A 25,963-nucleotide genomic window follows, 5' to 3' on the forward strand; every position below is an offset into this window, starting at 1 on the left:
GCGAGAGGGTGTAATCAAGGCGAGAGGCTCCGGACGCAACGAAAGCCAAGTGTTGCGCGCAACAGGGCACAGGATGGGCAGTGTGAGGGAGGGAACGCAGGCGGCTTGAGCCAAGTGGGGCTCCTTCCATGGCGTGGTGCTGAGGCGATGAGGTGATGGGGTGCTGAGGTCAAGCTGGCTGAGCTCAAGGTCGAGAGAGGGCGCTTTCGGCAGCGGCGGCGGGGGAACTGGGAGCAGGTGAGGCGCTGAGAACCTGTTTCCAGCGCATGTGTCCCCCATGTCGCAGCACTACAAAGCGCTGTGCACCGCCTGAGGTACATCGCCGTAGCACCAACGCCCACGCCCGTGGCACTAACGGAGCACCTACTAGAGCAAGCCCTCTCTCCTTCTCCCCCCCCTTCCCCGCTTCTCTCGTCCGGGTCCGGTCATCGCGCAACCATCCATCTCAACGCGCCAACGACGTCGCAGGAGCATGGCCATGTGGACCAATGCCAAACTCTCGATGCACCGTTCGTGCCCACAGCGAATGGCAACTCCTTCTGCCACCACGCGTGATTGCGGCGTCTTTCCTCTGTCTTGCCGTATCCTGCCTGTCTTGCCGCCTTTCACTGCCTCGGCAACCTCGAATGTCCTGTGTCGTCGACGTCGCCTGTTGCGGTTAGTACTGTAGCCTGCAGTGTCAACGGAAAATGCAAGCACAGCCGGTAAATTAACGACTTTGTCAAACGGTCCATGTAGCAAAGATTTGTTGTGTCATTTGTAGCACGAATGCGTTCTCTTTCCAGAGTAGCCGCATATCGCTCCTCCCGCGCAATGCCTGCCTGCCGTCCTCCGCCAGCAACCTGTAGACGGGCCACTGACAAGAGGAAAAAGAGACATCCCGACAGCGACATCGCACGGTGAAATCTAGTTTTCTTGTATCAACAGAGTGGTTTTCCACTCCTCAAGATCTATACACAAGGCTAACCGGGTCGCGCTGCCAAAGCAATCCTGTCCATTGCCCGCGTGCCCATGTCCCCTTTGCGCCCTCTCTTCTCGTCGAAGAGATGCTCAGTGCCCTGAGACTTTTTTTTGACTTTGTATCTTCTCTTGCCGTCCGGGTGTTCCTCGTCCCATGCAACAAACCAGTGCAAGCACCATGGATTCTCATACGAACCCGGCATCCTCGAGGCCTCTCATAATGGAGTCTGAGACCTGTAACGATAGTGTCAACGCCGAATCACTCCCCCAAACGCCAGCCTTTGAGCAAAACAAAACACGAATTCGAGCTGAGCCTTGTGCGGGCAGGTCCTTTTAGTTGACCGAATTACATCAGTCGGGCCACTTCGTCCTCGACCTGGAGAGTACAGGACCAGATCAGCTGCTATCCTGAGCAATGACGGGGCTTGCAGCAGCGAGGGAATAGTGGAAAAATAGAACGGCATCAAACGGTCCAAAGAGATCTAGGAGTCTGGCTCGCCACTTACCTCCATGTCTTCCAACGAATCTTGTTGCCCTATGCAGCGCAGCACATTCTTTTTGCTGCTCTCTTGCAGCTCGCCTGCGAGCAGCAGTTCGTCCAGGACGTAGTATGCCTTGGTGAACGAAAAGATGATGTCAAGCTCCGAGACGTTGCCGTAGTATTTGTCCATTTGCTCGACATAACGGTGGATGATTTCGAGCGTAATCAGTTCATTGTCATCGGCATCGCAGCCAGCGATGAAAAAGAGCGAGGCGTATCGGCGGTAAACAATCTTGGTATCTGAAGCGCCGGGTCAGTCGAATGGGTATTGATGGTGTCGTTGCTTGTCTGCACCTTTATATTCGAGAAAGTTGCACATGCGGGTTCGTCGGGGGAGCACCAGCTGGGAGACGTCCTTGACAATCTTGGCCTTTTCCTTTGGCGACAAAGTAGTGAACCACTTGGCAAGGCGCTAATCAAGTTAGTTTGTGGAAGCCGGCGACCATCTTCTCTAATCGAGGCCACGTACTACCTTGCCCTGTCGAGAGAGCAGAATTAAATGCCTGGGAGGGGTTAGTTTTCCAGCGTGCTTCTTTTTGTGCGGTCAGGAAGGGGTGTGACGCACCGAATCGCCATGGCGGGCAGCGGCGCTACACCCTACAAGAATGTGTAAAAAGACACGCCGGGATGCAGCGTGCGGCAGGAGTGCAGGCCGAGGGAGGAAGATGAAGCCGGCAGGTTGACGTGGATGTAGAGGACTTGTTTCTGTTTGGCAGCAATTTCGAATGGTTGGTGACGAGAGCTCCGCTGGGACTGCTTGTTGTGAGCTGTCCATTGCGGTGACCCCACCGAGCATTTTCACAGGGCGAATGCAGGTGGTGCTGCAGCTGCAGCGGGGGATGAGAGCGCTACGAAACAGTGCGACTAGGTACTTACTGCGAAATAGGGAGTCAAGCACAGAGCCCGCAAATACAGGTACCTATAATATGAGGTCTTACCTTTACATTACAAGTACATGATAAATTCTGTGCTAAATATAGAATGAATATAGATTTTTTTTTGTGCTTTAACTTCTATCATCTAGCTAATACTGTCAATATGCGTGCCTGGGCATGTCTGTAGGTAGGTATGCACAACTTCGACCTATCGTGGCGTACCTGTACTAATAGTAGAGCCAGCCAAGAGAGGCTCGGAAAAATGAAGATCATATCGACATCCGCATGACACATAGTAATATCATGACGGCGCGGAGTTTGCTCGGCGGTTCACCACATGTCGGTGCAGCACTGTTCAATTTTACCGACTTGCAGTGAGACAGTGGCTACTACAGTAGGTACACCATGGCCCGAGAACGGCCAAGTCGGATGGTTGTTGAACACTGCGACTACTTGCCTAAGTTAGGCACCTAGCAACATACCTGTAGGTACGGAGTACTTGCTTAGGTACTTTATTAATACCTTGTAAGTTACTTGCGGAGAAAGAGCAGGCGACATCTCGATGTACCAGGGTACAAGGCAAACTGCACCATGGCCATCTCTTCGCCTAAACAAGTAAATTTAATGTAAACAATTATAAACAGAGCCCTGTCAATCCATCCTACTTTGCATGTATATATTCGCAAATGTGTCTAGACCGCACATGGCATCACAAGGTATTCTTCCAACACAGCCCGCCCTGGTGTTTCCGAAACAAAGACGCCATCTCCATTACTAATCAACGTTTTCCGCTCCTGGCGCCGGCGCTGGTGCGGTCATCGTCAGTTCCAGCCCGCCATCGGAACATCGGGGCGCGCTGCTGATAAGAAGAAAAAACGGGTAGAGCCATTCCCATGTCCTTACCGACTTGACCTTTCAACGATCTCCAGATTCTTTGCTCCCCCCCAATTATATCTCAGCGGTGTCTTCTATCTTTATCTCTCCTTGTCGCGACTAAAGATTTTCTGGCGTGCTGAGCCCGCCAACCCCGCCAAAATGACGAAGCTGATTCTCTCTACCAGGCAAGTCAAACGGAGCACACCATTTTCCCCCCCAGTCGACAGCAAGAGGGACCCTGCATGACCACGCCAATTTTTGCCCTACGCGAAGCAATGAAAAAAAGAAAAAGCAAAAATATCATTGCGAAAATTTCCCAAGTTTGGCACTTTCGCAAATAAAACAATTCTAACATGCCCCCGTGCGCAGCAATGTCATGTCCGCTGGTCCTTCGGTGATCCGCAAGTCCAAGTCGGCCGGCGCCCGCTCCAACCTCGAGCTCGTTAACTCGCTCCGCGAAAATTTCGTGGCCGCCAAACTCGACTACGCGACCTTTCCGCCTCAGACCAACGGTCACGTCCCTCCCCCAGTCCTTCCTGCGATCGAAGTATGGACCGAGAAGACCGCGGCCGCCGGAAGCAGCTCGGACGGCAACATTTTCATCCCTCGCATCAACTGGGACGGCGCGGGGCTGCAGGACGAGGCGGGGCAGTACGAAATCACCGTCAAGCTCTTCTTCCTGCCGCCCGCTGCCGCGGTGCATGACACGGCCAGCCTGACCGCCGAACGCGCCCGCTACGTCGAGGACGCGCTGAGCCTGGTAACCCGCGAGCTTGGCGTCGCCACCATCGACCTGCTCGTCGCCTCGTTCCCCGGCATGTCGTTTGAGGGCACCTGCGAGTGGGAGGCCGACAAGCAAAATGCGCAGCAGGGCAACCTGGAGGATGAGGTCGCAACCTGGGGGGTCCTGGAGACGCTGCAGAAGCAGGGCCGCGTGAAGCAACTCGGCGTCGCCGAGTTTGGCAGCGAGAAGCTCGCCGCGTTCATGGCTCGCACCGCTGTCCGGCCCGCCGTCGACCAGATCAACCTCAAGGACTGCTGCAATGTGCCGCCGCCGCTGAAGCAACTCGCCACGGCGCACGGCATCGAGCTCAACGTCCACTCGGACTGCACAGACATCCTGCCCCCAGGTACCTTGCGCCAGCTGCTCGGCCACGGGCCCCAAGGCGCCGGTCTGCTGGCTGATCCCGAGCACGCTGGTGAGCCCGGTTGGGAGGGCGAGATCGTGCCGCAGTGGGTGGTGAGGTATGTGGCTTTTGTGAGGGATCGCGGCGTCATCGAGAACAAGGGCTATTTTGCCGGGGCGGAGCTGGTTCACTAATGTTTCTGTACGTCCTTGGGGTTACATATACATGGCTTGAAGAGACAAGCTTGCGACCTGACGATTACTTTGGTTGGAAAACTCGGGTTCGATGGAAAAGAATGGGCCAGGTGCATTGTTTCGGTTATTTCTCTGGATGTTTATTAAGTAGCGAGCATTATTCTGCTATTCTCAAGTACATGCAAGTTGTCAATTGAATCATTTATTTTCTAGTCGTCGATCCGCCATCTTCCATGCGCGAGTACATGGCTGTAAGTTAGACGGGGGCTCGCTTCGGGAATGGGACATTTATGTACATTTCGTAATCCATGCTTTTCCCGATGCCCACCTCTCTCTTTGTCATTTTGATCCGCGCATTACCCCAGCATGCTTCGCTTCCGCCCACGCATGCGCACCTCCTCCAGCTTCTTCAAGACCGCCGGTGCCTGCTTGTGCGATTCCCGGTACGCGTCGAGCAGCTCGGGGAACACGCACTCGGCGCGGGGATGGGTGCTCCCAAAGGCTCTCTCGAGCACGTACAGGTCGACGGCGCGATCCTCCTCCTGCACGGCGCCACTGGCCAGGCCCAAGTCGATGATGACGACCTCGCCCTCCAACTCTGCCGACCCATCCGAGTCACCGCTTCCGCCGCTGGCGCTGGCGCTCCCCGTCGGGTCCAGCATCATGTTGCTCGTCGTCAGGTCGCCGTGGACGATGCCAATCTTGTGCAACGCGCCGACCGCGGCGCCTATGCGGCGCATCAGAGACCTGAGCGGCCCGTCGCGCGCGATCCTCGCCTCCTCGTCGTCGCCGTCATCGTCGTCGTGGTGCCCGGTGCCGCGGGACAAGCCGAGCAGGCGCGCGTTGACGGCGGCGCGGACGGGCGGGCCGGGAATCCACTCGAGCATGAGCCAGCCCTGCGCCTCGTCGAGGCCGTAGACGGCGGGGACGCGGACGCCGTCGCGGCGGCACTTGGTCAGGATGCGCGCCTCGGACAGGATACGGTGCTTGGTCAGGCGCGCGTCGAGCGTCGGGTGGCGCCAGGGCTTTGCGGGGCGGTACTTGAGCGCGCAGGGCACCGAGGGGAGCAGGTAAGTCGTCTTGTAGAGCCGGCCCTCGGCGCCCTGGGTGATGAGCTCGGGAGCCGTCGAGGACGGCTGCCGGAGGATGGGCGGGAGGGGGAAGCTCTCGGCGGTAGGCGGCGGGGGCAGCGCCGGGGTGTCAACGGCAGCGGCGGCCATGACGAGCGCCGCGTACGCAGTAGTGGTAACGGACCTGAGGATTTTGTTTGGCCTAGTCTAAAGCGTCATGTCATGTCCACCCTGGTAGGACGGTTCTTTGGGCTGGTACCGCCGTCGTGGATGAGTATTTTTTTCCTTGCCGTGTTTGGGGGGGTTCTTTTTTTGTCAATGAGCCATACGACGGACGAAGTCAAGACAGTTTTTACCCCACCACGCCTGTGTGGACTGGAGGGGCAGCTTGACGCTGTGAGAGTGGCTGCGGCGGGGCCAAGAGTACATGCGAGCTGAACTGCCCGGCGCGCCGCAGCCACTCAATCGTCAGGCACAAGTGCGAGCTGCAGCGGCCGAGCTAATAGGGGTATTATTGGGAGCGGCGGCTTTACATGGCCGCGAGTTCTACGAGATGCGAAAAAAATCTCCAAAGACAAAATCTTGCTTGACTTTTTCTGTCAGCCGTTCCTGCTAGGGAGGAGGCGGGAGCTATTGTACCTGGGGTGCCTACCAGTAAGTACCTAAGTAAGTACTGTGGCTGTTTGGGTACCTACCTAGATGGTTTAGTAGGAACGATGCACGTTGGGTGGCGGCATACGATAACCATGACATGCCCAAATGATTCGCATTAGCCGGCTACGGGTAGAAGAGAAAGAAAAAGTTGAATCATGCTTGATACAAAACCACCAAGCTGGTCGCACCTCGGATGCAGCTGAAGAAACGGCCTACTTTTACCTAGGTAAATGTTAGAGTGCGTGCGCAGATGAGAGGCCCCAGCCCAAAACCCTTCTGTCATGCAGGGGCGGGCTGGCCCGCCTAGCTTCTTCACAAGCCCACCAAACGCCAGCCAAAACCAAAGAGAGCCCAGTCCAGCCATCCCATTCTGCTCGTCCGTTCTCCTCTCTCTTGCGGATCCGAACGTTGCCTGCATGCGCTTTGGTGAAAATTATCCTGCAGCAAACATCTCCTGCCTTTGCAGCCGCCAGCCCGGCAAGTGGGTTCCTTTTCGTCTAATTGCGTGTTTGGCCACAACCTGGTTTCCGCCACCAAACCACCACCACCACCACCTCTGCCTCCTCCTCCTCCCCTTCGTCATTTACATCACCACCAACGCTGCCCAACCACCACCGCCACCACATCCACCACCACTACATTTCCCACCAGATCATGTCATTATCTCATAACCGCTGTCACGACTTTGCCGCCGCTTACATCACCGCCATCGCATTCTCGCACTCGCGCTGCCCGTCATGGCCCACGACTCGGGATGGCTCCAGTGGGCTCTGATCCTCGTCCTGACCGCCCTTCTCCTCTCCGTCGCCGTCCTCGCCCAGACCGTGAGTGCCTACTGGGCCGCCTACGTCGCCGCGCCCCGCGAGATGGCCACCTTTATCGACACGGTCGACTTTTCCATTCAGGAGAACGAGAGCTATGACAAGGACATGACAAAGGTCCAGCGCCTCGAGGACAAGCTCCGCCTCGGCCAGCTCCTCCGCGAGATCCAGAAGACGGGTGACGACTTGCGCGAGGAGCTCAGCACCCTGCTCATCGCCGCCGAGAACGTCACCGGCGCGGGCACCGGCAGCGCCATGCGCACCAGCACCCGCCTCCTCTGGGCCGCCAAGCGCGTCCAGCTCGAGGACCGCGTCCGCCGCCTCGACCTGCTGCGCATGCGCTTCCTCGTCGTCTTCCTCGGCATCATCACCTCGGTGGCCGACAGGCAACCCCCGCCACCACCTCCGCTTCCGCCGCAGCCCAGAGACTTGGAAAAGTCTCCCGCCTTTACTACCCCGAGCAAGCCCGCGACGCGCAGGTCGCTCCCTGACGGCAACCCCAAGCGTCCGCCCGTCCGCCGCCTCACCACGCAGGCCATTGGCCATCAGGACACCATGGCCCGCATGGGACGGGATGGCTGGGCCGGTGTTGTCGAGGAGCTGCAGCTCTCCCCGCGCATGCACCAGCGCCATGCTTCGATTGAGCGATCCATGTCTGTGGAAAGATCCCTGTCGCCGCGAGACAGAGCTTCATAGCTCCAGTACCTCACGAATCCCACGTCTTTAACGAACACTACGGCATTTCATTTTCTCTCGACAAGCCACTTCTTGCAAAACATACTTAATTAATGACGAAAACTGTTGTACAATGACGCCACGTGGTAAACGATTACTAGACCACTTCTTCCTCTTTCTTTTGCATCTCTATTGGCGCTTTGGTCATACAACGTATCATGACGGCATAAGGCAACAAATCGACCGGAACATGAAGAATTCTGTTCTTAGACACGATCGGCGGATTTGGGAGAGTTGAATGGCTCTCTCGCTGAGAGAGTTTCATTTCTGCATAGGTTTTATTCTTCTTTTTTCGCCTTTTCTGCGCTTTACTATCCTCACTTCACTTCACTGTGCTCAATTCTTCACTTCACTTAGACAAGATACCCCTTGTCATTTCGCTTCAAGCTCATCCTGGCTGATGCCGACTTGGCTCCTTCTTCAACTCTGTTTAATATTTTCTACTTGCCATTTATTCTCTATTTGACAGCTTGCAATTCACGTCTTTGGTTTCGCGGTTGATGCCCCCTTGCTTTTCCCCTCCACATTCTACCCATATCCCGCTTTGCATTAGATAGGCTTCTCCTACACGCCGGTACGCAATTCATCAATGAGCTGCAATACTATCGGGCCCGGTTCCATTCTTTTCCCCGACTGGTATATAGTGTTAGCACACGTCCTTCTAGATATAGCGTATATGGAATTCAATAAACCCGGTCCAAAAACAACTTACCATCGAGTGCCACTAGGAAGCGGCTGACGCAGTTGTATGCACTAACCTGTTACCTCACGACTATTAGCAACTTTCAAACGCATGGACTCTCAGAATGAGCACATACCGTAGCCGTGATTTCCACCGTCTCGCGATCGTTGAAGTGCCCCCTCACCAGTTCAAACACCTCATCGCTGACCTGCACATGCCTCGTCATCTCATCCGCGTACCTGAGGACCGCCCACTGCTTATCGTTCAGTAGCGCCGTCGGCCTCGCCTGCGGCAGCTCCTCCGCCTTGACGACGTCTAGCGCCGCGGCGCTCACGCCGCCCTCGACGGCGAGCGGGGCGTGATGCGCCCACTCGAACCACGCCTTGTTGCACACGGCCACGCGGCAGATGGCGAGCTCGCGCAGGTCGTCAGGCAGAGACGTCTTGGTACGTATGGCGCCCAGAAAAGAGTTCCAACCGTCGGCGACGGGGGGCGCGTGTAGTAGCGCGAGGTCTAATGGGATGAGCGGGCGCGGAGCGCGGCGAGCCTCGATGCGGGCGACGATGGCTGCGTCCTCGGGCGTGGTGGTCTCTGGCGGGTTTGGGACGTAGGGAATCTTCATCGTGGCGCGGGGAATGGTTTTTTGTTGTCAACCGTATACAGTACTAAATCTATATCGTGCAAAAACATTTCCCATGGCAGGGTAGAAGCGTGACAGTTTATAGCGGCCCGAGAAACTCGGCGGAGACGGACGGACGCCGCTAACGGAGTGGGTGGTCCCGGCTCGGCATTAGGCCCGGCAACTGCGCCCAGCTACAGCGTTGCATGCGGGAAAAAAAAGGATGAGCCACAAACACATGGTAGTTGAGTCCAAGGCGTGAAAATGGCGGCAAAGAGCCGTAAAGCTTTGGCCTCATTCCAATATGGAAGCAGATAATCTGCGGGCCTGAGGACCAGCAAGCGACATTTGAGCGGACTGAAGGGCATCGATAGTTTTGCTAATGACGCAAGAACTAGGTATGCAATGACTATACCCTTCACAACGATAAAAAAATCAGGTCTGAACAGAACTCATCCAAGCCTAGCAGCACCTACATCATGGAAGCACTTGCTTGAACGCCATGAACGTTTTTGCGGGCTGCGCGACTTGCATTTCCAAGTGAATTCTGTAAAATGGATCCCTACTTTGGTGACTGGCACGGGGCCGCATTATGATCTTGGTGACTGCGAGTTATAAAGCCAACAAGCCAAAGGTCCGCCGCTCAGATGCTCTTCAGACTGATAAGTGCCTTTGGTAGCACAGCCCACAGGCTCGCATCGCCTGCGAAAGGCAGGCTCGGTCAGTTTCGTTTTATTAGGAGCCACTGGAAGGAGGCCATCGGAAGAACACATGAATATTCTGGATTCATAATCATAAATTCAAGAGAAAATATCCATCCAGTCTGTTTACTGATCTGTTATACACCTGTTTCGTTGTAATGATTCAAGTCATGGACATCGACAGTGGCAGCCTGAACGCGTCGCCGGTTCACGTGACCCTGGCAGCCATTAACGCGCCAACCCATTTTCTCGCGTCGCAACCGCCTAGTGCTCCTAACCAAGCTATCTTCCGCCGACAGGTCTCTTCCTACGTTTTCCGCTTCATCACCAGACCTCACGATGGCGGAGATCAAGATCGACAGCAGGCTCTTTCAAGAGCGTATCAATTCTTTTGTCACATCATGGAAGAATGACTTGCGAGCCAAGGATGGTGGCCTATTCCAGGGCGCCAACTCGCTGGTCGTACTCATGGGCAAGGTCGAGGAGATTCCCGAGTTCCACAAGAACAACGCCATGCATGTGCGTGACGCCGAATTCCATGGTCGCTGCAGCTTTGCGATCGACTTTGCTAACTGGTTCGATAGTTTTGGCTTCTCGGTTACGAATTTCCGACTACACTGATGCTGTTCACCACCGAGACTCTGTACATTCTCACAACCCCCAAGAAAGGTATTTTTTTGGGCGTCGCCCAGGCAGCAGAATCTGAGGGGCTTCCGCTAACATGCCCCAGCCAAGCATCTCGAGCAGCTCAAGGGCGGCCGATTCCCGATCGAGGTCCTCTCCAAAGGCAAAGACGCCGATGCAAATGCAAAGCTGTGGAAGACTATTACCGACAAGATCAATGAATCGGGGGTATGTAACTGCATCGCTGTCGACGAGCGCCAACTAAATATTTCTGTAGAAAAAAGTCGGTACCATCGCGCGAGATACGTCTAAGGGGCCTTTTATCGACGAGTGGAAGAAGTTCTTTGGCGAGAGCTGCAAGGATGTCGAGGAAGTCGATGCCTCCATGGCGCTCTCCACGTACGCCTTTTCGGTCAAGGATGAGAATGAACTGCGTGCGATGCGAACCGCTTCCAAAGCGTGCGTTGCTCTGATGACGCCTTACTTCCTTGACGAAATGTCCAGCATCCTGGACGCCGAGAAAAAGGTCAAGCATTCTGCCCTTGCAGACAAGGTTGATAAGAAGCTCGATGACGACAAGTTTTGGAAGACGGTGCAACTTCCCAACAACACTAAGCTACCCGCCGATCTTGATGCCACTCAACTGGACTGGATTCTCGGTCCTGCCATTCAGAGTGGCGGCAAGTTTGATCTGCGATTCGCGGTCGACTCCAACGATGACAATCTGCATCCTGGCATCATTGTCGCCGCTATGGGCTTACGATACAAGTCGTACTGCTCTTCGATCGCTCGAACGTACCTCGTCGACCCAAACAAGTCTCAGGAAAACAATTACAAGCTCCTCTATCAGATTCACAACGCCGTCATTCAGGAGCTGCGCGACGGTGTAGTTGCCAAGGACGTTTACGCCAAGGCCCTCAGTATTATCAAGAGCAAAAGCCCTGAAATGGAGAAGCATTTTCTCAAAAACGTCGGTTGGGGTGTTGGTCTTGAGAATCGAGACTCGACTCTCGTGCTCAACGCCAAGAACCAGCGTACGCTCAAGGATGGCATGACTCTGATCATCAACACAGGATTCCAGGACATCGACAACCCGCAGCCCCAGGACAAAAGCTCAAAAACTTACTCCCTCGTGCTCAACGATACTGTGCGTGTCAGAAGCGCGGAGCCCATTGTCTTCACTTCTGAAGCCCCGACAAGTGCGGACGCCAACTCCTTCTTCTTCAAGGACGATGAAGAGGAGCAGCCGGCGCCGAAGAAGGAGAAGCGCGACTCTCGCGTTGGCGCTGTTGCTACGAAGAATATTACTAGTACAAGACTTCGTTCGGAGCGCTCAACGCAGCAGGATGACGACGCTGAGGCCAAGCGCCGCACCCATCAGAAGGAGCTTGCTGCGAAGAAACAAAAGGAGGGCCTGGTCCGATTCTCCGAGGCGAAGAGCGACAAGAACGGCGCCGAGGTCAAGAAATTCAAGCGCTTCGATTCGTACAAGAGGGACGATCAATTTCCCCCACGCGTCAAGAACATGGAAATTGTTGTTGATAGCAAGAATGCTACGGTTGTGCTGCCTATCATGGGTCGACCGGTGCCCTTTCACATCAACACCATCAAGAATGCAAGCAAGAGCGACGAGAACGACTTTTCATTCCTCCGTGTCAACTTCCTGTCCCCTGGACAAGGTGTTGGCCGCAAGGATGACCAACCCTTTGAGGATGCCAACGCCCACTTCGTGCGCAGCTTGACATTCCGTTCTACCGATGGTGACAGATATAGCGAGATTGCAACCCAAATCTCGAACTTAAAACGTGATGCTGTCAAGAAAGAGCAAGAGAAGAAGGACATGGAGGATGTCGTGGAACAGGACAAGCTCACAGAAATTAGGAATCGCCGACCTGCTGTCCTGGATAATGTCTACATTAGGCCAGCAATGGAAGGCAAGAGGGTGCCCGGCAAGGTTGAGATTCACCAGAATGGTATTCGCTACCTGTCGCCTCTCAACGCCCAGCACCGCGTTGATATTCTGTTTTCCAACGTCAAGCACCTCTTTTTCCAGCCATGCCAGCACGAACTCATTGTCATTATTCATATTCATCTCAAGGACCCGATCATTGTCGGCAACAAGAAAAAGACAAAGGATGTACAGTTCTACCGCGAAGCGACGGATATCCAGTTCGATGAGACTGGTAACAGAAAGCGCAAATATCGCTACGGTGACGAGGATGAGTTTGAGGCTGAGCAAGAAGAAAGACGCCGTCGTGCCGAGCTCGACAGACTGTTCCAAGGTTTCGCGCAAAAGATTGCCGAGGCTGGCCGCAATGAGGGCATTGAAGTGGACATGCCTATTAGAGATCTTGGATTCCACGGTGTGCCGTTCAAGAGTAATGTTTTCATTCAGCCTACCACAGACTGCCTGATTCAGGTGATTGAGCCACCTTTCATGGTAATCACGATTGAGGACATTGAGATTGCGCATCTCGAACGTGTGCAGTTTGGCCTCAAGAACTTTGACATGGTCTTTGTGTTCAAGGACTTTACACGAGCACCATATGCCGTCAACACCATTCCCGTGGAATTTCTCGACCAAGTGAAGGACTTCCTCGACTCTTCCGACATTGCCTACAGCGAGGGCCCTCTGAACCTCAACTGGCCAACAATTATGAAGACGGTCACGGCCGACACCCACCAGTTCTTCGTTGATGGTGGTTGGTCGTTCCTACAAGCCGATTCTGAGGATGAGGGCGAGGAAGAATCAGAGGAAGAGTCGGCCTTTGAGGTTGATGATGACGACCTGGATGCTGCCTCGGAATCGAGCGAAGATGACTCTGAATACGGTAGCGACGCTAGCGATGATGACGACGATGGCGATGCCGAGCTCGACAGTGATGACGAGGGCGAGGACTGGGATGAGTTGGAGAAGAAGGCCAAGAAGCGTGACAGGGAGAGCGGGCTGGATGACGAGGAGCGCGGCAGCAAGAAGCGCAGAAAGTAAAGGAGTGGGTGTCTAGTAAAATGTACTATGTGCGGTTTTTTTCCATGGGAAGCGGGAAAGCAGGTGGGCTATTCTATTGCTTTGTGTATTTTTCTAGTTGCTCAATTTCAGTTTGCCCATGGCTATTTTGTTGTCTTTTGCGATTAGTCTTTTGTTGTAATACGAAAAAGAAGATATTCCAGAAACAAAAGTCTAGTTTCAGCACTATCGTTTGTATTCCAGACCTTTGAGACGCGGGCCAAAATGGACAATTAAATAATTTTTCAAGTTATTTTCTATGAACAACTTGGTTGATATCAAGCCAGAAAAAAAAAAGACGTCAGCTCTAACAAAAACGACAAAAACGCGCATGTAAAAAAGAAGCAAACTCCAACCCAAAACTAGACGAAGCACACACGTCTTCCAGAAGACATGCGCGCTCTTGTTTTCTTCAACCCTTCTTTTCTCTTCTTTTCCGGGCGTCCCTGTTGTTGCCAAAGGAGCAGTCAAGGGCAAAATCGCCTTGTTTCCCAATCGCAGGGCAGGGGAAAAGAGAAAAGTAGCCATTCCGTCAAGTCTGAATGGCTCACATTCGTCTCCAAGAGAATTCCAGATCGCAAAAGAAGAAAACGATGCTACTAATGATGATATAAAAAGGGTTTTGATGTAGTCATACATAATCAGAGTAAAGACAGGAGCTTTGAGGATCCCTCCGCGACCGCCGCTTTCCGGGAGCAACTTGGGCTCAGCTGGCAGATTTTTCGGCCATCTAGGCTTCGCCTGGACGCATCTCGCGGCCGGAAGCAACGGCGGAGGCGGGACCACCGCTCGACTTGGCGGCCGGGGTGTTGTTCCACGATAGGTAGGTGTGGTCGCCGAGCTTTCTGGGCTTGATGAGGTGAGTGGCGGTGAAGACGCCGCCGAGAATGATGCAGACGCCGCCCACAACGATGTAAGCAATGCCGAGGAAGGGGTTGCGACCGCCCATGACGGTGCGGGTTGTGATGAGGACAGACTTGGTGCCGCCAAATTTGGTCACCTCGAAATCTAGGTAGTATTAGCGGGAGAGCGCGCTCAATGTAGCATGGGTCGCATCTTACAGTCTCGAATGGCAATCTCGTACGTTCCCTTCTCCATGGTATCGTCGTCGTTGCGCTGGTACAATTTGCTAAAATCAGGCAGCGCGGCTGTGCGCATCCAGACCTGGAAGGCTTCCCAGCTTTTAAGGTCGGGCGGGCCGTCTTCGGCGGTGTAGCCATTCGGATAGCGTTCGTGCCAATTAGGTGGAGGTACAACATCCTGGTAGCCGTACTTTGTCTTGGAGTAGAGGTCCTTGTCGCTGGCCCACGCAATGTTGGTGCTGTTGTTCATGGCATAGTCGCGGGGCGAGTTGGAGCCGGGTGGGTTCATCAGCTTGGGGCTGGAGAAGGTGTCGTTGAACATGGAGTTGGCAATCAGGCCGCAGGGAAAGATGGGCTTGTTCAGTGTTGTGTTGACTTTGAGCGGGGTGCACTTGGACGAGTCAATATCGCCGTAGGACCTGGCCTCGCCGTTGAGCTGTTGGGCGTCAAACGAGTCGACGTAACGACGGTGGTTCTGGTAGAAGTTTGTGAGGTGGTAGTAGAATAGCACAGGCGGTTTCATGTCGTCGGGGATACTAAAGCGCAAGTGGCAGATGGTGGTGCTGACAGAGACGTCCTTGGTGAGGTTGACGTTGACGCCTGTTTCTTTTTTCCACTGAGGTTGGACGTCGCTGAGACTACCGTTCTTGAAGGCCATTTCGATATTTTTGCCCGGCATATCGCCAAAGGAGTCGCTGGGGGCGTCGGCGACGCACTTTGTGTAGTCGATTCTGATTTCTTGGACCTGTTGGGAATTGTATTAGCAAGGATTAAGCGCAACGCCGGCCGGCGCATCCGTACTTGAGAGTTGGCATAGAGAAGGAGACCGCCGATGGGTGCAAAGATGATGCCGATGGCGAAGAAGAGCGGCAGAACCGTCTTTGGTGTCAGAATCGGTCTGCAAGCTTCATGTTAGCGGACAACGGCTGCGTTGTGTTTGGCGCGCCGCGTCTGATGTGGCGCGCTCAGGGCCGTTTTGAAGGGTGCCAACATACTGCCATGCCTTTAGTCGTTGCTGTCGGAACGCGGTATCTGCATTAGAGGAGAACTGTCAGCGTTATGTTTTCTAATATCGGTTTGTTTCGTGCGTCGCATCGGGACAGCAGGCGCGCGGGCGGGCGACTGACTTGCTGGGCGGCGGCTCTTCTTCTTCTCCGGACCGTTCGGGGGGTTCGAGTCGTTAGAGTCCCGAGTGTCGGTTTGCCCGACGTCGCGAGCAGAGTCGGACATATCGAGAGGTTCGACGGGCTCGTTGAGTTTTGAGATGTGTTGTTTTTTTTTTTCCTATCCGTGGCGATGTGATTCGGATCGAAATGAGTTTTTGGAGGATGATGATGCGATAAAGGCGTCGAGGCCAGCCGGCGGTTTGTCAGGAACTCGTGTTCCAAGGGGGGCTGAGCTGGCGGGCGTAGCGTGGCAGGAGCTGGCTGGCGGATGGGCAAACCTGCAACGGTTTGTGGCTGTGGTGGCGGTGCAAGTAGCATGCGGAGATGTAAGCTGTTGGTCTAAGAAGCTGTGTGAGAATGAAAAATGAAGTGCAAATGGAAAAAAGAGAAATAGGAGATTGAGACTTGGGAAATCTTATATAATTTGAATTAATATTGTTTTCCATCTATCCTCTATCATAGAATAAAAGATGAAGCGGAAGTGGAAACAGAGAAATTGGAGATTGAGATTTGATAAATCCTATGTAATTTGCATTAGTATTAATTTATCTCTATTCTTTCTGATCTTGTAGCACTCATCAATACAACAAGACTTTAGAAATCTGTTCAGTCAGTCAGTGTAGAAGAAAATACGAGGATGTGGAATTGTCTGCGGCAACCTTCAAAATAGGTGACGATCGCGCCGCGGGCACGAATGGCTTGCCATGTTCACTGATTGTAAACAGCAAATTGGTGGTCTTGTAGTGCTTCAAGTACGAGTTCGCTACCTCGCGTTCATCGCCATGAAATAGCAAGTATACTCCCCTGAAAAAAAAAACCTTGTGGTTTCTCTTGACGCCGATGTCAAGGCCAGTTCCCGCTTGTTCTACCGCCAACACACAAAAGGTCACAAGATTTCGTGAGCAGGAGAAAAAAAGAGAGACTTTGAAATGCCACATACATTGCGGCAGAGTCAATCGACAGAACTACATTATCCTGAAAAAAAAAGAAAACAGCAAATTCCGGCAAGTACTCCGTACTTTGTTTCCCTTTCCTGTTTCGCACTGTTTGGCTCCGTCCTTTTGCCTACGCCTGACTTGCATGCGCTGGATGACTGAAGAGTCTCGACAAAGTGGCCCGAATCAGCACAAAATCTACTTACTGACCAGGCCTCTGGCAACTTGTCGATTGTGTACTTGTTGTCCAGCAGTTTCGCTGCAGCGGCCCACAGCGAGGCGCAGCACTCGCATCATGTACCAGTTGATGTACAAGTATGGAGAACCCCATTTTCGTCGGCGTCTTGCATCCCGAATCCGTCTGCCAATCACTACTCGAAAGAGTGCGAACGACTGAACTACGGCACATGCCGCAGCATCAGCCGTCATTGGCCGCCACAGCAGGCACACCGTGACGTTGCCACGGCCCATGCCAGACTTGGCTCTCCATCGCCCAACCTCTGGCCAAATGCCGCAGTGATGGGCAACAAAAACCCGGTTCATAGTGACCTTTGTGTTTCACATAATAGGCCGGCTGAGTTAGCCCTAGCCGAATTCCGTCCCGTAGCGTCATGATTATTCAGGCTATTATTAGTGCTATTTGCGTCGTCTCTACGGAGCAGTGTTGCTGTGGTTTTCACTATCCCTAGCCACCGGGCGGCTTGTCACTGGTAGGGAAGCTGTTTTTTCGGCTGCTCATGAACTAGGGGAGAAAAAATACGAGAAGAGAACTCTGATGATGAAAATCATATCTGCGTGACAATAAAATGTCAAGCAGACCCCCCGTGGTTTCCCCGGGACATATTATCAAGCGGTGCTGGTGGCAGCGGAGCGAGCACACTAGCTGATGATGAGCAGCCTTGGCAAGGTACGTCCATCCTAGGTATGCAGATTTGGCAGTGACCCTACAATGATGTCAAGGCGTGTAATGTATATTGCCTGACGGCAGCAATATACCTTGGCAATTTACTATTAACTGCTCCACTTGCGCCGATTCCTCTCCAAATAACTACTCGACTGGATTATCCAACTCGGCATGAGTCCTCTCGATGATGAACTGCTGCTTCTTACCCTCGAATACATCTTTCCAATGACTACCAGGAAAACAAGCTTCCGGGTCGTCGTTTTCTCAGCTTTTTGATACACGAGTAAGAAGCTTCGTTGGCGTCAGCAACTCTTCGTCTTGTATACCTCTCATGTTGCCAATTGCTCGCGCGTACAAGCGACCCAGTGTATAAGTAGCCATGCTGGCGCGCCCAACAGAAGCGTCTCGAGAGAACAAAAAAGAAAGAAAAAACAGGTCTCCAGATCCTTGCAGCTAACGACCGTAAGTAGCTCCAGTTGAAGCTTTGGAATTTTGCATCTCTCATGTGATGTCCTCCAACGAGCGCAGGCTCTCCTCTATCCACTCCAGGTCTTTGTCTAAAGGTGTTTCGATCACACAGCCGTGGCTGGTCGCTGTAGCAAGCACGACTCGTCCTGAGAAGTAACTCACGGCCTTGACGAGCGGCATCAAACCTGTCTCTCGCGCCAACCTTTGACGGTTTTTATACATTGTGTCTCGCTCAGGTTGGAGCCCTTTGTTGCGAAATCACTCTGACACAAACAGTGTCCTGCGTCGACGCTCCAGACATGAGTGTGGATACGAGCTTCTTCAGGGCCTCTGTAATAATGCATACAAACGATGAATTAAGCGTCACCAGCTTGGCAAATGCTACGAGATAATTTCTGTTTCGGCCATTGAATTTCCATTGCCCCTGGTAGTACACGGCCGCGAGGTGGTGAAATCGCGTTCTTTGACGGCTGCTGATACATGGGCCGACCCCTTTCCTCTGAAAAAGACGGGACGCTTTTGAGCCCGCACCATCCCTTGTTCTGTGCATCCGCGGCGAACGAGATGGCAACGATTGCAAAGTGACTGGGGCTGATTACAAGTGCCGTTGTACTATTCGTGGGAATAGTTTCATGAGTGTTAAAGATGCAAGGTTGACCAGATCATATTCTCGTGCGATAGATGAGCATGGCAATCGCTAGGCTTCAGACTACAAGGACGATGGAGAATCGGTCGTAGAATAGCAGTTTGGTCGCTGGTACATGGGGAGGGCTTGTATGATGTGAAATAGCAAGGATGAGAAGAGGAGAATTAGGAGAATTAGGAGAAATAAGAGACACGAAGGCAAGTGTGGAGGTAGATGGGGACAGGATGAGAATGCTCGGAGAATTCAGAAAACTCAGAAAATCAAAAGCGGAAATTATAAACTTTATAAAGAATCAGTTGCTCAACAGTGTCATTCCTCCCCCTCACCCCTGATGCTTGGCCAGCAGCGTGAATTGATGGAAATCCACAAGGCCAAGTAGAGTATGAAGGTGGTCACCGCTCCGCTCCACAAGAGAGGGAGAGCTCTGCCGAAATCCGAAATCCCTCCACCTTGTTGGGTTCGGCCTACATAGTAGTCGCTGGGCGTGTTTCTTTTCTGGTTACATCACTTTGCCTTGGCCCCCCCTCTTGTTGTCTTACTGAGTACACAAGGCCAGCTCGACAAGGGAGGCTAGGAGGTTGGCGCGCCCCCCCCCCAAGTGCCCTCACCTCCCAAGCAGCCAAGATTGCGTGTTTCCCACTCATCTTGCCTGCGTCGGCCTAGTTTCATGCGAATACAATCCATACGGTGGACAAGCGCCAGGATTCCCGTGGGGCTAGCATGGCGTGGCTCCCGCGATCCCAGCCAAGCCCAATGACGTTTGTTGGTGTGCCCAGTTTATTACCCCGGGAAATCGGCACGACATATTTGAGCAAGGCGACGCCCCTTTTTCAACTCGAATTGTATTCTTTTTCGTTTTCTTGTTTTAATTTTGCCTTTTGAAAAAAAATTGACACTTTTGAATTTCATCATCTCTTCTTCACGGACTATCTCTGCCATCACTGTCAGCCTAAAGGTACCTGTCGTTTGCCGCCCGCATCATCAACCCACTGCAGCCTAGACTCGACTCAGCCTGCTTCGTCATCTCGCTTCCAAGCCAAGCCTCCTCCTCAACACTTTACGCCCAAAAGTACCTGCCAAAAAAAAAGCCTGGGCCACCCTGCTTGTCTCCAGCTTGCATCCGAACGAATGACTGCAGACGGTGCACAATTTTAATGCACAAGGAATTGGACCTCTCTCGTGCCTCTCGGACCCCGTTCGCTCTGGCACTATCCAGGATACCTCCTTGGTAGTGTAGTGTCACTCCTTTACTTCTCATACTACCTGGACATAGAAAGGGGAAAAACTACTCTTCGTCGGCGGCATTTTCCAGCAAAAAGGCGGTCTCGGTTTCATTCAAACGAGTGTGACGCTCCGACCAAACTAGCTCTCTCTTCATCACCCACTCTGTGCCCGTCTTTGTACTACTTGAAGTCTTGGCTTTTACCTCATATCGCGAGCGACATCCATTACCGCTCGAGTACCTGCTACTGCATCGGGCACCCCGAAAATAAACCACCGACGCCCAATTCTCGACATTGTTCACATCCAGGAAGCCAAAACCCTCCTTGCAGTCGAATTCTCATCTTTGTCAATACCACGCCCGCCCATCATGTCTCGCTCCAATTCTGTCCGCACAGCTCGCCAAGCGCGAGACACTGGCTTCCCGGAGCCTTTTGCTTTAGGTACGCGAGCAAGGAAAGAAGAGAAAAGAAGACGGAAGAAGAAGAAGAAAGATGGAATATTGGCACGCATACAGGAAACCGAATGAGACAAAAAGAAAACTAACTTGAGAACTCGACAGTCCGCAACACGACCCTCCCTCACCCCGACGCCGATCTGTCGCCCAACGCCTGCATCGGCCAGGACGACGTCCACGCCGACCTGGTCATGCGGCGCAGCACCCTGTCCTTCCTGCATCGCTCCAAGAAGCACCGCAAGACGACCGGCCACGGCGTCATCCCGTCCCAGTTCGCGGCGACCCCCAGCGTCGTGTCGCTCACGCCCTCGGCCGGCTCCAGCACCCTCCTGCACCACCCGCCGCCGACGCTGGCCACCGCCACCGCCGCCCACCCGCCACCGCCGCACAACGGCTCCCAGCCCTCCATTGTCGAGACGCCGCCGAGCCCGACGGCGTCGAGATATGTCCGCGACAGCTTCGCCACGACCAGACGAGACGACGACGACGACGAGACGCCGCCCACCTCGCCCGACGACGCCGCCGCCTCCATCAAGTCAACCAGACGTCTGTTTGGCAGATTCCGTCGGCACCACTAAAGGGCCAGTCCAACTAGTCGATACAAAAGAAACAAGACGGAAGCAAAATCTTCAAAAATTCCTACCGGCTTCACGACTTTCATGCTTCATTCCTTGCCACTCTGTTCATATCATTCTTTAATCAAGCGCCGGAGTTGGGTTCACTCATTCTATACATATTCTTTTTTCGGTTTTATTTTTCTTCTTTCTCATTTTTCCCAATTCACCCATCTTTTGTGTTGTCATAACTTGTTCTATTCATCGCATTAGACGGTTCACAGTGTACGCCAAGGACGGCGGCGCTGCGTTTGCCTAGCCGCATCAGTCAAGCGACCTCTAGCCATCCTTTTCATAGATGATTCAAGAAAGAAACATTCACATTTTGTCTCTTTTTTTTTTGCTTGCTCCCTCTCTCCATTCTTTAACCTGTCGAACCTTTGCCCCAGCACATGTCCATTACTCCTCCGTTCCAGCCAGCCCCTGCCTGCTAGCTTCCGCGGTACGTCGTGTAGGTGAACGGGCTCAGCAGCAGCGGCACGTGGTAGTGCTGGCCGGGGTCCACGCGGAAGACGACGACGGCCTCGGGGAAGAAGGTGTTGCCCTCGCCAAAGTACGACTCCGTGTCAAACGTCAGCCGCCACTGCGACCGGCCCTCGATGGCCTTGAGCGTCTCCGCCAGCGACGACGTCTCGCCCGGCGCCGGCTCCCACAGCTTGATGCGCCCGTCGGCGTCCGTGACGGAGGTGTAGGTGTGCGCGCCAGAGTTGGGCTGGCCCTTGGTCTCGGCGCCCTGGAGGCGCACCGTGATGTTGGTCGCCGGCCGGCCGGCCGTGGTGTCGAGGACGTGGCAGGTGATGAGGTCCGATTCCGTCGCCATGCTTGGTTGGGTGCGGGATGTGCGAGGGGTCAACTTTCGATCCGTGAGGGGGGTTTATGTACTAAAGGCTCGCGAGGATATTATGGAAAAGGAAAGTAAAATTAATCGTAGTCTCAGGCACAGATATATGTTGATGAAGAGTGGAAACTGGATATCAGTTTGCGGTCATCGGTAAGTGAGGCCCCCGCTTTCCCCACATCTTGCGGCTCGGCGGGAACCGGCCGGGGACACCAAGGTGTTTGTTATCACGACAACAACAAGGCTTCAGATTTGTTGGTCGGCATCATAAAGTTGAAACATTCGGCGTCCAAATCATGGGGAAACTTTTCGGTTTTCATCATATTTCCAAAGATGCGGCGCAGGCAACAGGCAATAGTAATTCGTTGCTGCTGGGTGAGGATACTCCAGTGCCTGGCCACAGTGGCCGAGCCGGTGGCGTGAGAGGCCATTCCCGATGTCATTTTTGACCGACAAATGAAAAGCAAAGCATTGATTAATGATCATCATGGTAGGCATCTTCAAGAGGCAAGCAGCCACTAGCTCATAGTCGCAGACCAACCTGCGATCAAATTCGGGTCCGTGCTGAGACAGCTGCTACATTTAGTAGCACTGCGGCTCAATGTATATTGCCTCTTGCATGACAAACTGCCAAGCTCGGGGAACTCAAACAGCCTAGCAACTAGGTACGGACAGTACCGCGAGGCGGCACCTTTACGGTTGGATCGGGACTCCGACTCACCGATGCGCTATGCCGTGTTCAGCCTCGCATGGCGTTTGGCGCCGCCCCGTTAGCGGGATCAGCGGCATCTTCGAATGGTAAGCCGTACTGGGATACTCATGCGAGGCGACCTCAAATGACATAAGGGCCGCCATTGCCATCATTGCCTCGAGCCCGCGACTCTATAGTCCGCATTGCAACACCTGGCAGATAGAATCCTACATTCAGTCTCTCTCCCCCTCGACGCGGGCCGTTGTTATTTCTCTCTACGTCTTTGCGCACCGTGCAGTTATCTCAGCCAACACGCGATCGGCATCCTCGGCAGTAGCAGCATTCTCATCGCCATGGCCGCGGCTATGCCAGAGGAAACGTTCAGGAGCTATAGCAAGCAGCAGGCTCGAACCTACGCTCGCTTCCGGCAGGACTACAGCCCGGCGCTCTACGACTCCATCCTCAGCTTCCATACCTCCTCCGGCGGCCAGGACACCCTGCTGCTCGACGTGGGCTGCGGGCCGGGCAACGTGACCCGCGCGCTCGCCTCGCACTTTGAGCGCGCCGTCGGCCTCGACGCCTCGCCGGCCATGGTGCTCCAGGCCGAGGAGCAGAGCCGCGACGCCGGCGCGTGCACCAAGACGGGCGCCGCGCCGCGCTTCCACCAGTCCTCGGCCGAGGCGCTGGGCGCGGCGCTGGACGGCGACGACGCCGTGCGCGACGGCAGCGTGGACCTCATCACCGTCGCCAACGCCGCGCACTGGTTCGACATGCCCGCGTTCTGGCGGGCCGCCGGCCGCGCGCTGCGCCCGCGCGGCACCGTCGCCGTCTGGATCTCGGGCGAGGGCGTCGTGCACCCGTCGACGCCGGGCGCCGCCGCGCTCGACGCGCTGCTCCAGCGCTTCATCGCCCGCGACCTGCTCCCGCACTACCTGCCGGGCAACCTGCTGTTCCGCGACCGCTACCGCGGCCTGCCGCTGCCGTGGACGGTGGTGCCCCCCGTCCCCGGCTTCGTCGAGGCCGCGTTTGAGCGCCGCGAGTGGGATCTCGCGGCCCGAGACGCGCCATCACCACCACCAACTCTCCTCACGTTTGGGACCGCCGGTGGTGGTGGTGGTGGTGGTGGCGGCGATGACGGCGACGAGCCAGTGGGACTGGACACGGTCGAGGCCGCGCTGAGCACCATGAGCCCCGTCACGCGCTGGCGGGCGGCGCACCCGGAGCGCGTGGGTACGGAGCGCGACGTGGTCAGGATGCTAAGGAGGGACATGGAGGCGGTGTTGCGTAGTCACGGCGTGCGGCAAGGCGAGGAGAGGGTGCGAATGATCATGGATGGAACGCTACTCTTGTTCAAGAAGAGCGACACGAGCGTGTAATAAGTGAGGGTGGTGTGGCAACGATGAGCCACTTGCACCCCAGCAGCCGGCCGCCTCGAGTTCTTGTGGTTTGTCATTCTCTGGCGTGATGGTGGAGATGTGCGGCATTACTGTGGTAGATTTCCCCTGTCTTCCAGATGCGACCCGTCCATCCACCTCGCCCGCACGCGGCGAAAGCCCTTTGTGTTTACTCGAGCCTGATCATAGCGCCCTAGTGACGGAAGGCGGCTCGGTGGCGTTGTAGCTTGCGAACTGCTCTAGAACTCCAATAGAGTTTTCACACCTAATGAGCTCGGCCAAGTCGCGTGTCCTGCCCTAGCTGGGAGACGCGTGCGAGTGGCGATTCTGCAGCTTTTGAGCTCGATTCGTACTATACTGAATCATGACTACTGCTCAAAATGATGTCTTCTCATCACTAGCATGGCACGCTTGCAGCCTCGAACCTCAACCGGCATTGTGCTTTGTAGACGAGCGTACATACGGGATCCTCACCAGTCACCCTCAAATAGTACCGGTCACTGGTGATACTTTCTGTGACTTGTTGTGGCATCTCCATGGTGCCGCCCTCGCAGCATTCTAAACAGACCCAGCAAATATGCTTTAGGTTTTGGTTTTCAGTAGCCCCTCGTAGTGCAAATCAACAAGCCAACACGGGGGATAGTAGTCTCCGAGCAGCCATGGCCTGCATATATAAAGTCTGCCATATGGTCTTGTCTTTTCCCTTTCCCCCCTCCCCCCTCTTCCGTCTCGACAGCCCACACTTTGCCAGGAACTACTTGCAAACATAAACAAAAGAAGAAGAAAAGACCTTTCCTGAACTCCTCCCCCAGTTGAGACAATGAAGATCAGCGCCGTCCTCGTGGGTTTGTTCGGCGTCGCTGCCCTGGCCAAGTCGTCCAAGACTACGCCGACAGCGGCGTCAACATCGACGGTGCATACGACTGAGTCGGCGGTCAATTCGACCTCAATGGCAACGCACACTTCCAAGCCGAACGGGAGGGTCCGGCCTGGCAACTCGACCAGGTCACGGACAACTCTGACCACACTTACAGGCGCAAAGCCAATGACCAGTACGGTGCAGACAAAGACGAAGACAAAGCCCAAGTGGATTACCCAGACGTTGAGAAAGCCCACCTGGAAGAACTCTACAACGACGGCAACATCAACTACTCGTGTTCGCTACACCCGTACTGTCGGATGGGAAGAGTTCAGGACTACACCGACTCCTGGCACCGACCTGTGCGACTATTGCCGGGATATATGCGGCCTCTTCCCTGAGAAAGTATGGGAAGACGATTGGATGCGTTGCGTCAAGCGCAAGTGCAGATTGGTGGTAAGTTCCTCTTCTACGCCTGACAGACCTGCGCATGCATGGCTTGCAGTCTAACACATCTCATAGTGTCCCCCTCACAAGGGCGGAGTCAACACTGACGCCATAGCGACGGAACCATTTCCCACAAGCAGCGCCCCAAAGACCAAGAAAGGCAAAAAGACCTCTTCCTCGCTCGGTACCGCATCCGCAACCGGCATCACATCTTCCGGTCCTGCTACATCTTCCGGTCCTACTACATCTTCCGGTCCTACTACATCTTCTGTTCCTACTACATCCTCAGGTCATGCTACACACTCAAGCAAAACCAACACCAAAGAATCCGGATCCTCGACCTACACCAGTTCTTCGAGCTACATCAGCTCATCGAGCTACACCAGCTCTTCAAGCTACACTACATCCTCGAGCCATCCCGCATACTCAAGCCCTGCCGCATACACAAGCCGTCCCGCATACTCGAGCAAAAACTAGCGCTCGAATCTAGGTATGCCGATGAACCAAAACAGTCGTTTTAGGATTGTAGGCCGGGCAATTGAAGGAGGAGACTCGCATAGCCCAACGCAGCCCATCTTCCTTTCTCTTTCTTTCATTCATTCTTTCTTTGTTCCTGTCCTTCCTTTTCTTTTCCCTTTTCTTTCCTCTATCAATCCTAATTGTTGATCAGTAGTCTTTAATTCTGAGATTGGAACGCAGCTAGTCTGGCTTGGCCGATTTTTTTCCTTGACTATCCGGGCAACTCTAGCAGCCCT

The 25,963-nt window shown here is 54.3% G+C and overlaps 11 protein-coding genes across 11 annotated transcripts; 6 read left to right on the plus strand and 5 right to left on the minus strand.

The window, feature by feature from the left end:
* Positions 1–1,306: 1,306 nt before the first annotated feature.
* Positions 1,307–2,077, minus strand: V2A60_004839 (clathrin adaptor complex small chain-domain-containing protein; the record flags this gene model as incomplete). Its single annotated transcript, XM_083256153.1, has 5 exons — positions 1,307–1,336; positions 1,467–1,741; positions 1,796–1,913; positions 1,971–2,004; positions 2,067–2,077. 5 exons carry the CDS (start codon positions 2,075–2,077, stop codon positions 1,307–1,309), a joined length of 468 nt encoding a protein of 155 aa, XP_083112279.1.
* Positions 2,078–3,628: 1,551 nt separating this feature from the next.
* Positions 3,629–4,573, plus strand: V2A60_004840 (uncharacterized protein; the record flags this gene model as incomplete). The annotated part of the gene is made up of 1 exon (XM_083256154.1): positions 3,629–4,573. One exon carries the CDS (start codon positions 3,629–3,631, stop codon positions 4,571–4,573), a length of 945 nt encoding a protein of 314 aa, XP_083112280.1.
* Positions 4,574–4,929: 356 nt separating this feature from the next.
* Positions 4,930–5,793, minus strand: V2A60_004841 (serine/threonine protein kinase BUD32; the record flags this gene model as incomplete). The annotated part of the gene is made up of 1 exon (XM_083256155.1): positions 4,930–5,793. The coding sequence occupies one exon, from the start codon at positions 5,791–5,793 to the stop codon at positions 4,930–4,932; it is 864 nt and encodes a 287-aa protein (XP_083112281.1).
* A 1,241-nt stretch (positions 5,794–7,034) lies between these two features.
* V2A60_004842 (uncharacterized protein) lies at positions 7,035–7,814 on the plus strand (the record flags this gene model as incomplete). Its single annotated transcript, XM_083256156.1, has 1 exon — positions 7,035–7,814. The coding sequence occupies one exon, from the start codon at positions 7,035–7,037 to the stop codon at positions 7,812–7,814; it is 780 nt and encodes a 259-aa protein (XP_083112282.1).
* Positions 7,815–8,439: 625 nt separating this feature from the next.
* Positions 8,440–9,157, minus strand: V2A60_004843 (AhpD-like protein; the record flags this gene model as incomplete). The annotated part of the gene is made up of 3 exons (XM_083256157.1): positions 8,440–8,486; positions 8,566–8,611; positions 8,672–9,157. 3 exons carry the CDS (start codon positions 9,155–9,157, stop codon positions 8,440–8,442), a joined length of 579 nt encoding a protein of 192 aa, XP_083112283.1.
* A 1,037-nt stretch (positions 9,158–10,194) lies between these two features.
* On the plus strand, positions 10,195–13,468 carry V2A60_004844 (chromatin-remodeling protein SPT16; the record flags this gene model as incomplete). Its single annotated transcript, XM_083256158.1, has 4 exons — positions 10,195–10,374; positions 10,440–10,524; positions 10,586–10,707; positions 10,757–13,468. The coding sequence occupies 4 exons, from the start codon at positions 10,195–10,197 to the stop codon at positions 13,466–13,468; spliced, it is 3,099 nt and encodes a 1,032-aa protein (XP_083112284.1).
* Positions 13,469–14,216: 748 nt separating this feature from the next.
* Positions 14,217–15,798, minus strand: V2A60_004845 (ligand-effect modulator 3 family; the record flags this gene model as incomplete). Its single annotated transcript, XM_083256159.1, has 5 exons — positions 14,217–14,494; positions 14,548–15,313; positions 15,370–15,466; positions 15,564–15,600; positions 15,696–15,798. 5 exons carry the CDS (start codon positions 15,796–15,798, stop codon positions 14,217–14,219), a joined length of 1,281 nt encoding a protein of 426 aa, XP_083112285.1.
* Positions 15,799–20,278: 4,480 nt separating this feature from the next.
* V2A60_004846 (uncharacterized protein) lies at positions 20,279–20,943 on the plus strand (the record flags this gene model as incomplete). The annotated part of the gene is made up of 2 exons (XM_083256160.1): positions 20,279–20,351; positions 20,471–20,943. The coding sequence occupies 2 exons, from the start codon at positions 20,279–20,281 to the stop codon at positions 20,941–20,943; spliced, it is 546 nt and encodes a 181-aa protein (XP_083112286.1).
* Positions 20,944–21,409: 466 nt separating this feature from the next.
* On the minus strand, positions 21,410–21,799 carry V2A60_004847 (hydroxyisourate hydrolase; the record flags this gene model as incomplete). The annotated part of the gene is made up of 1 exon (XM_083256161.1): positions 21,410–21,799. One exon carries the CDS (start codon positions 21,797–21,799, stop codon positions 21,410–21,412), a length of 390 nt encoding a protein of 129 aa, XP_083112287.1.
* A 1,062-nt stretch (positions 21,800–22,861) lies between these two features.
* V2A60_004848 (class I SAM-dependent methyltransferase) lies at positions 22,862–23,884 on the plus strand (the record flags this gene model as incomplete). The annotated part of the gene is made up of 1 exon (XM_083256162.1): positions 22,862–23,884. One exon carries the CDS (start codon positions 22,862–22,864, stop codon positions 23,882–23,884), a length of 1,023 nt encoding a protein of 340 aa, XP_083112288.1.
* Positions 23,885–24,722: 838 nt separating this feature from the next.
* V2A60_004849 (uncharacterized protein) lies at positions 24,723–25,729 on the plus strand (the record flags this gene model as incomplete). Its single annotated transcript, XM_083256163.1, has 2 exons — positions 24,723–25,204; positions 25,324–25,729. 2 exons carry the CDS (start codon positions 24,723–24,725, stop codon positions 25,727–25,729), a joined length of 888 nt encoding a protein of 295 aa, XP_083112289.1.
* Positions 25,730–25,963: the final 234 nt, after the last annotated feature.

This window comes from Cordyceps javanica, chromosome 3 (assembly GCF_051103115.1).
Source record: "Cordyceps javanica chromosome 3, complete sequence".
Lineage (NCBI taxonomy): Eukaryota > Fungi > Ascomycota > Sordariomycetes > Hypocreales > Cordycipitaceae > Cordyceps > Cordyceps javanica.